The 9651-nt window shown below is 50.6% G+C and overlaps 1 protein-coding gene across 1 annotated transcript in view; it reads right to left on the minus strand.

Annotated features, from left to right (window-relative positions):
• Positions 1 to 8023: 8023 nt before the first annotated feature.
• Positions 8024 to 9651, minus strand: part of C23H1orf109 (chromosome 23 C1orf109 homolog) — a 2021-nt gene continuing 393 nt past the window's right edge. The window contains exons 2-5 of the mRNA XM_015649059.2: positions 9617 to 9645; positions 9368 to 9550; positions 9175 to 9296; positions 8024 to 8818 (exon numbers count right to left, since the gene is read on the minus strand). Coding sequence (XP_015504545.1) covers positions 8751 to 8818; positions 9175 to 9296; positions 9368 to 9550; positions 9617 to 9645 — 402 coding nt within the window. The 3' untranslated portion in view covers positions 8024 to 8750. The remainder of the gene's footprint in view (positions 8819 to 9174; positions 9297 to 9367; positions 9551 to 9616; positions 9646 to 9651) is intronic.

The raw sequence follows: 9651 nt of genomic DNA on the forward strand, positions 1-9651 counted from the left end.
ATATCAGCCAAAGGTGTGCAGTGGGTTTGTATTGCTATTTATGAACTTCATGTTGCTGGGCCTAATCTGTTTCAGATCACCCAGCTGTGTCTGTATCAGCTTGACCCAAAACAAGTTGTTATTTTGCCATAGTCACTGGCATCACCAGCATTCAGGAAGGATGAAGGGCAAAGCTCCTTCCATGGCCACAAAGCATCTCAATGTAGATATGAGGTTCTTTAGTGAAATATTCCCTCAAAATACCTTCTGTGATGCTTTCTTTTAAGGCCAAATCTGTCCCTACTCTAAAAAGGTATCTGAAATGCAGAATGAGCTTCCACATATCAGAGCAGCCTTGCTGCCACACTCCTGCATGCACTGTAAACCTGAGGAACAGGCTGGCATGTGCCAGGCTACAGCACTTGGGCTATTGAGGCTATCCTGTGTGCCCCTTGTGTATGCCTCTGGTGTCAAACAAGCTGATCTGTGTGCACAGCTTGGACCCTGACATGCTCCAGCATGATGGTTTCTCATCCCTCAGCAGACACCTGTCACAGCATCCCTTTAACACTGAGAGCACAAAACCCACCCAGAGGACAGCAAAGTGTCACAGGCAGGAGCATCTGTGTTTGATTCAAGCAGATTTAAAACCATGCACTGAGAGATCCCTCGAGTCCAGGGCTTATGTTCTACCCTTCTGTTATGTCCTGGTGCTGCATCACCCAGGCATTTTGAACAAAAGCCATGAGATAATCTCTGCCCTGTGGGAGCTGTCCCATTGGTATCTCTTGTTACAGGAATAAGAGCACTGCTTCGTCTGCTGCTCACCTTTGCAGATCCCTGTTTTGAGTCAGCTGCAGAAGAGAATAAAAATCCCTCAAATAACCTCAAAAGATTTAGAAATCATGCTCAGGGAGGCACCATCGGTTTGTGTCACTGCTGGAGAGAGAAGATATTACCTGAAGCTGTACAGCCATGAAGAACTGGATGAGAACAAAGACATATTGCAGCTGGATTTCTCTGTTCCCTGCTTTTCCGCAGCTACTAAAAAACCACCATCACAGAGAGTAAATGATGGAAACCACAGTGCTTTTAGCTGAACTCTCTGGCCTCAAAACTGTGTCATTTGGGAAGGTCTGGACAGGACAAGCTCCATATGAGGGGCTGGGGTGTGGGATCATTGCCTGCGGGTGCACGCTGACTCACAGGCTGGCTGCTCTCATGAACTCCAGTGAGAACCTGAGTTTAGCTCATAGCAAATGCCTTTTGGGGATGGAAAAGAATAAAAAAAAGAGAGACCGACCCATTTTAGTTCCATCTGTTGGGGTTTATAACTGTTCTCCTTATAATTGCCAACAGACAATGTGAATTGCAATTAGCTAATTGCTTGCTAACTTTGCGTTCTAATAATAGTCATGTTCCAGAGTTATACAAGTTTGGAGACTGCTGCTGTTCCCTTGCAACTGGCAATAATAAATAATATCATATTCCCTCAGCTTTGCCATTTCTTCCAAGTTTCATCCCCATGCAAATTGCTCCAGCATGTCCTAATCCCTGACGGGAGGGCAGAGGCATCAACAGCATTTATTTGTAGTTCCCTGCACTGGGAGGTTTCGGCACATGCATAAGGATGTGGCACTGGGAAGCTGTGACACCCGTATGCCACTTGTCCCTGCTGCAGGGCCAGCACAGCAGGGCCAGGGGGTGCCTCTCATCCTGGCAGGGTGGCAGGAGTGGGGTCTGCATCCCTGGGAATCCAGCCCTACCATCAGCATGTGCTTGGTTAGAGCTTTCTGGAGGTTTTGGGCTTTGTTTGGATTTTTGCTTTCCCTTTGCAGGCTCAGATGTGGCCCTGGCCCCTGTAGTGACATGTTTTATTACCAGTAGCTTCAATAATGTCAGCACAGACCCAGAGTGGAGCTTTCAGGAGCCTCTCCAGCAGCAGAGCTGTGCAGTGTCACCACTGCAGCAATAAGTGGGGATGGACCCAGTGGGCCTCCCAGGGAGAGCAGGGGTCAGGCTGGGTGCAGAGCCCCAGCACCCACTGCATGGGGGGCACAGAGAGCTCCCTTCCACACCAGTGAACTTCTCAGCACCCCTCGCCGAGCTGTGCGACCTCCAGCTCGTTACTGCCACGCAGATGCAGCTAATTGAGAAGCAGAGCAGCAGCCTGATCCAGCGGAGTCAAGGCCAATGAAACGAACATCATTCCCTGGCACACGAGAAACTACTGAACAGGGAGCTGCCAGCAGGCTGACATCTCCAGAGTTTACAGACTAATCTCATTAATCCCGACCAAAAAGCCTTTCAGAGCTGGGGGAGCCGTGTCCAGTGAAAGCTGGGCTGGATTATTCACCTCTGGGGCTTTTCCACATGCCTGGTTCCATGTGTTCCCAGGGGTGTGGCACCCCAGCTGCCATCCATGCTGCAGCACAGGATGGCTGCACCTGCCCAAACCCCTCTGCCAGGGCTCAGCCTACAGCAGCTCTTGGCTCCCAGATGGGGTTTGCACTGCTCCTTTTTTGGTTCCTCGTGAGCAGAACTTTCCGTTGCTGTCTCAGGTGCCCCCAGCCCCTCTTCCAGCAGAGGAGCTGCAGGCTCCTTGTTTCCAGAGCTGCTTCTTCTCTGGGCACAGCTGTACCCACTGTCTCATCCCTCACTTCTCCCTTCTCCTGCTCCTGCCATCTGACCCACAAGCAGATTTGTGAAGTTTAAAAGCACTCCTTGTGTAAGCCATGCTCCATAGCCTTGTCACAACCTGCTCTCAGCCCCTTCCCTGGGGTTTGGGCAGAGGTACCAGAACTGTACCATGAAAGAGAGCTGTCCTTGGCAAAGCCACAAGAGCTCTCCCTCACAGCAGCTCAGGATTGCTGTCTCCTCCCTGTGGCTCAGGTGCACGGGGCTGTGGCTCAAACCAAGCAGTGGGACACAAGGAGCTGGAGGAATTCAGCCAAAGGAACAGCTTTGCTCACTTCTGCTTTGGCTTCGTCTGTGAATGTTTTCTCTCAGCACTGGTTGATGAGTTTCAGACTGAGGGAATGTTAGGAAACGAAAGGGAGAAGGCTGTGACACATCGCATGATGTGCCAAGAACCGGTGGTGACGCACGTCACCTAGCAGGACTCTGGCATGCACCTCACCTTTCCTGCTCCCACAGGACCTGCCACCCTCACCCTGGCTGTCCCAGCACACCCACAGCTGCCCAGCACCAGCTGCAGCTTCTCTGCTCATACCAGCAGCTGGGGACCATCACCTGCTGCCCCACAGCCCCAGTGGTGCCGCTGGCCGGGTCACGCCAAGGGAACACGCAGAGGGTTTGTTGACGGTTTTCCCACTCAGAGCAGGAGAGGAGGTGGCAGGAAAACTGCCAGGGTGTGGCAGCTGCCCAGCACAGCTTGTCCCCAGGGCCACTGGCAAGCTGCAGACATGGGCCCAGGAGAGTGAGGTACCATAGGGCCACGCTGCAGCCAGGGGAACATCCCTTCTGCTCCCCCCCTACATGGATTGTTGCCAGGTGCTTTTGGACATGAGGCCATGAATTTATCTCCCAACCTCAGGGGAGAAGAGCAAAGGTCCTGTTGGGCTCCAGTGTGGGGCTGAGGCTGGTCCCTGGCTGACAAGTGGCCATGGACTGCACACAAAAATGCTCTAAAGCTGACAGCACCAAGTGTCTCTTCTCCACCTAGAGCAGTTGTTTAGGATTCAGTAAGGAACAAAATTGCATCTTGTAGGTTTTAATAAAGCTTTTGGCAAACAGTTCAAACACCAGGGGAAAAGCTGGAGAGAGAGGTTGAATTTATGGGAGCAGGAGGAGATCATTTGCTTTCTTAGGAACTGGAAAAGATTAATAGTGTGCAAAGGCTCTTGGATTCATTCCTCACATAGCAGAATGGTTAGGAGACTTACTGGCTTGATGGTCTTCATTCTGCCTTCCCCAAGCAGCCTAGAGACTGTCTGGGCTGTGGAGAGAAGGACCAGAGAGAGCAGGGAGCCATCCCATGTCAGCTCTGGTGAAGGAGGCAGCTGTGGTATGCTGGGGGACAGAGGGGAACCAAATCTCAGGGTGCTTTGCTGGGAAATTAAATAGATGCTTAATATTTCTGTGTGGTCTGATATGTTGGCAGTACAGGAAAACAAGTCAGGTTCATCCTTCCAGCATATCCCCACTCCTGGACCCCGGGGTGCCAACAGCACAGAACTGTTCCATAACAAGAGTCTGACGCCAGGGAAGGTCCAGTCTCTCTCCCACCTCAGGCATTTTGCAATCACCATGTACCATGTGAGGTAGATCCCAAAGTAAATTAAAATTCAAGAAAAAAGACAGGAATTTCCTAAATTCCACTGAACAGCCCAAAGCTTCTTTCCAACAGCCAAAACCTGCTGTAAGCCCCACACGGGAGTGCAGGGCAAGGATGAAAAGCCACTGGACACACGTGAGAAGCCACAAGATGTGACTTCCAGACAAGCCAGAGCCTGTCCTGGAGAGGCAGAGTGGCTCAGGCATGGCTTCAATCCTACATTCAGTCTCATTTGGCTCTGGGGTGGCAGACAGCTTGTGTCCCCAGAGCTGCCCTAGGGCAGCACACTCCCAACAGTCAGGACAGGACACAGCTCACCCAGACAGCGCAGGAGCCACTGACCACGTGCCCTGCATCTCCCCAAAGGGAGTCAGATCCCTTTGGAAGGAACAGTCATCCCCCCAAAAACAAAGTCAAGCTGGAAACTAGATGAGAGGATGGGCAGAGCCACTTACTTTCCGTTGTTGGTCCCAGTCAGAGGAACACTGGACAGATCTACTAATTTCTCCAAGCTGCTGTAGCTGGGAAAGTCCAAGCCAACAACCTGACACTTGGCTGGGTATAAATGTAGCATGGAGTGTTTTCAAGAGTCCATAAACAGCCCTGGAGCTGTCAGCTATGGAAAATAAACTTCTGTGCTATTTATGGATATCTGTTGTGCTCTAATTCAGGGGTGGAAGGCTGCAGTGGTACCTAAAACTTTTCACTGGGAGGCACAAGCAGCTCTTGGGAAGCCATGATCAGTCTGAATTTTCAAATAATACTGGAAAATAGTTTTGCTCTTTAAGAGAATGAATGAAAAACTTGAAGAAAACTGCTAAACATAGAAGTTCCCGGACATCTGGAAAGAATTTGTCAGGAAGATGCTTGGGACAGGGAGCTCAAGCAACTTCAGGAGACACCTACTGCAGATCTGTGTCCACAGGAGGAGGGAGGAGGGAAAGGGTTGGGGGGAAAAGCAGGAAGGGAGGATTAAAATGAAACCTCTGCAGGATGGGCAGGCTCTGTCCACATGCAGTACAGGCAGCCCTAGAGGGTCTGGGGAGGGTTGGGGCCAGTCCACATTGGCAAAGATCTCACCAGGCTCGTGCCTGTCCTTGCAAGGGCAGACAAGGGCTGTGTGCTGAGCATGTCCCACATGGGAAGCTCATCACTTCTGCAGGCCAGATGTGTCCCCACTCACAACACACCCATCAGATCCACAGAATCTCCTCCTTGGAGCTCAACAGGGCAAAAGCTGTGAAAAAGTCCCAAGCACTAGAGAAACATTGAGCCAGGATTGGGGAACAGAGCAAAAAAGGCAGCTAACAGGTAGTGAAGAATGTCTGCTGTATTTCAGAGCAGATAAGTACTCAGGCAGCCCGTCAGAAAAGTCACAAAGGAGTTCTGCTTCAGGCCAAGATGAAAGCCTCAAAGAATAAGTGCAAAAACCATAGGGACTTGTGAAACCCATGCTTGGTTTAGTAAATTAATCACAAAGCTTTTTATTACATATTTCTGCCTCCGAGTCACTTTACACTTCAGTTCAGGTGCCAAATCCTTTGTCTTTTCCATAACTGTGGACTCTTGTAATACACCCAGTTTTGAAATCTGTTTCAAATCCATGAGCTTATGCTGAAGCAAAGCTTTTGAGTTTGTTTTGGAAGTCTGATGTTGCCAACAGCAGGTCCCCATTTCTAAGCAGAACTGCAAAGGCCCCGCTGCACCAGGAGCCAGTGCTCACACCTGTGGGAGGAAACAAAGCAGCCATATACGAGTCAGGTGCTCCTTATAAATGTTTGTGGGCATTTGAATTTAGTAACTGAATTTAGTTTGTGCTTTTCCTGTAAGTGAAGAATAACTGTTTTTCAATGGAGTTAGCAGGAGGTAAAGCTGAAAATCAAAGCGTGAGCTTTGTGTTTCCTGACAAATTTCCTTTAACAAGGTAGCTCCAGCTGCTAACTGCAATTTATTGCATTCCTCAAAAACAGATCTCCATGCAATGCTTTAAGAGCTCTACTCCAAAAATTAAGGTACTTGGGTTTATTTTTATGGTTACATGTATTTTACCACTTGGGCTCAGAGCCCTTAGTATTGTCTTACCCACAGCTCCACTAATATAGGGCACAGGAGTCCCTTGATGCCATGATGTTTTTTTGCCTTTCTTTTATATGCCTTTTATGAATTCTCAGTGCTCTTAGTACACATATGTGTAATTCCTTAAGTCTGATAATTTAGCACAGTCCTGGTATTCTGCTAAGCCAGAAAACCAAACATACTAAAGGCCTTGCAGCTGAAAGCTGAAAGCCCTACGCTATCTTGAAAAACCAAAGGCCCTCTAAAATAAATCCTGTAAATCAGGATTAAGCCCATTCAAGATGGAATACCTCAAGGTGAGAAAATAACACACTGCTCATTCAAGCCTCTTCATTAAAGCATCTTTATTAGATATACTAATTTGCAAAATCTGTAAAATTGTATATGCAGTCTACTGGGTGTACATTTCAGCGTACTCCACCTTGATGAATTGGTGCACCATAAGGACCCTTATTAAATACCAAGAGCAAAAAACCTTTTATCCCTTAACTGTGTCTGGCTCTTAATTTTAGGACCAAGGAAAAGGCATCACCTTGACCCTGCATTTGGCTCCCCAGGCAGCTGGAGCAGCAGCTGCTGCTCTCACGCACCTCCCTCCTGTCCTGGTCCTCAGGAAGGTGCTGAGATCTGGCACCACAGACATCCCTGAGCTGTGAGCAGGTGTCTGACTCAGCTGTGCAGGCTGCCAGGCAAGGAGGAGCAGGAGTGGCCTTTCCACCTGCCTGATGGCATGTGTGACACTGCCAGGCTAAATGGCAACCCTGGCTCTGCTCATGCCTCGAGCCCCCAGTGACTCCTAGGCAAATGTCAGCTGAAGGGAGTCCTGAACACATGAGGAACCGTGGGGTCCCTGGCAGCCATCCTGACAAGACACCCAGCTCTGCAATGGAACAAGCCCACAGCTGATCCCAATTAGAGTGCTCTGAGGCACAGACTCACCCACACCCCACTGCAGACAAATGCAGCTGATGACATGGCCCATCCACCAGGAACAGCACAGAGCAATTAATCACACCAAAACTTCAATGAGCACCTCCTTCACTCCATTTCAGTCAGAGTCAGGGCATGGCCACTTTCAATGCAGATAGCTCCCTCAGCACTTTTAGCAGGGCTGTTGTTAGCACAAAGACAGACATCAGGGGCCAAGCATCTGGGAGAAGCAGAAGGGCCACCACTGAACTGTGCTGAACATCTTCCAGAATTTAAATCCATTTGTTTATTGTGCAGCTGTCCTGAAAAGAAGCTGACAGAAGAGGGGTGCTGAAGCGTTGTACAGAATGCACACAAAGACAATTCTGTATCCAAGCTCACCATGATCTACTGGTTTGTGACAATGATATACCAAGGCCTGAGCAAGGGTGACACCCCCGATTTACCCTGAGCCATCACCCATGCTCCAAACCCTGTGTAAGGAGCACAAAGCTGTACAGTCATGTGAGCCCCCACCAGACCAACAAGGTTTTCTCTGCAATTAGAACAGTGTGTGAAGAGCTGCAATTAGAACTCCCTGTCCCTGATGGGAGCACCGGCAGCCCTGGCCCCGAGGCAGCACTTTCCCACCCTTGGCACCCCCCAGCAGTGCTGCTGGTGGGTCACGCAGTGCCCTCAGGTGGCCGCAGGGACACCCAGGGTTGGAGACACAAATGCGAGCACAAACACACCCACAACGTGTCCGGTGGAATTCTTTATTGGCTTTCTCCGAGAAACTGCAGCTCCTTACCAACTACATAATTTAATTTAGAGACAAACACGCCACTGCTTCCCAGGAACGTTCAGAGGATCAGTGCCATGGCCCACAAAAGGTGTCACTGAACTGTCACCAGAGACTTTTAAGACTGATTTCAGTGGTATCAGAGCAGTGTATTGCAACACCCTTGAAAACTGCCCATGTCAGAACTCAGGCATCTGTACATTTTGAAGCCAGATTTGCTTCCTTCCTCCTCCACGCCCAGATGGGATGAATGCAAATGCTGCTCAAGGACATGAGGTGACTGCTGTTTCTAAACCCTAATCTGACATATTTTCTTTATTTCTAAGGACAGAGCCCATATATCTTTCATGGCACCAGCCTGAAGGACTGTTACACTCACACATCTGCAGCACCTCGTGTAAGTAAGTATCAACATTTTTTCCATGATACAAAACATCTATGTCAGGAGAAAGAAATTATAAGTTCCACAGCTGGAGATGACTCCCTTCTATCCTCATGGCTTTTTCAGCTCAGCCTCTTCTTCAGAGACCAAGGCCATTTCCACTTGAAAACAGCCCAGTTCAAGTATTTTATGTTGAGGCCAAGAATTGTTCAGCTTCCAAAAAGCACCAGGAGAGCTCCCTCAATTCCTCCATGCCCCTTGCAGCATCGCAGAACACGCCAGAAGCAGCAGTCCCTGCTGCCTTGTCAGGAGCCAGGTGAGCAGCTCACCTCGCAATGGTTCTCCACAAACAGCGAGACCTTCAGGCGCATGTCTGAGACACAGAGAAAACAACAACCCTGTCAGCTCAACGTGCTTTACGTTCTGTACTCCCAAAAACTTGTTTTAAAGGCAATAAAATCAAGTATGGGTAAAACTGACTGAGCAGTGGAACAGGTCACCGAGCCCTCACTACACTCTGTGGGAGGATGTTGCTTCCAGCTGTGCCCAGATGTGATGGTACTTTCAACTGAAGCTGACCAAGATCTCAGAGCAGGTCACAAAGATCACCTGAGCAGGGTCACCCCGTGCTGCTGGGACCAGCACAGCCAGCACGGCGGAGCCTGGCCCCAGGGAACAGCAGCACGGAGCCCTGGCAAACACCGCTCGGCCCTTTCTACACAGAACTACCTTGAACCACGTCATCTTCTTTGTAGCGCTCCAAAATCCTCTCCCAGGACTGCGGGAGGGCTTCCACGTCTGCCAGGCTGTCCAAGCTGAGGCGCTGCAGGAGCAGTTTGCTCTCCAAATACCTTCGTGGCCGATAAGGACAACAAGGAGAAAACAACCCCCCAGCGCTGCCCTGACACCCCCAGCAGGATACAGGTGCCGGTAGTAGCGTTCCACGTCCTGCAGCCCCTCCAACACGTCGGCCAGCGAGGGGCAGCGCGGACCACGCCGCAGAACCCCCGGCAGCCCCAGCTCGGTCGGGCCCCGCTCCTCGTACAGCCGCAGCACGGCGGTGCCAGCGGCCCCCACGGCGTCCCGCACGGCCCGGAGCTCCTCCCTGCCGGCACAGCGGGGTCAGCCAGGCCCTCGCTCCCTGCCCGCCCGGCCCCGGCCGCCTCCTCACCGCCGCCCGCCAAGCTGCTCCAGCAGCGCCTCGGC

The sequence above is a fragment of the Parus major genome, chromosome 23 (assembly GCF_001522545.3).
Source record: "Parus major isolate Abel chromosome 23, Parus_major1.1, whole genome shotgun sequence".
NCBI classification, from domain to species: domain Eukaryota; kingdom Metazoa; phylum Chordata; class Aves; order Passeriformes; family Paridae; genus Parus; species Parus major.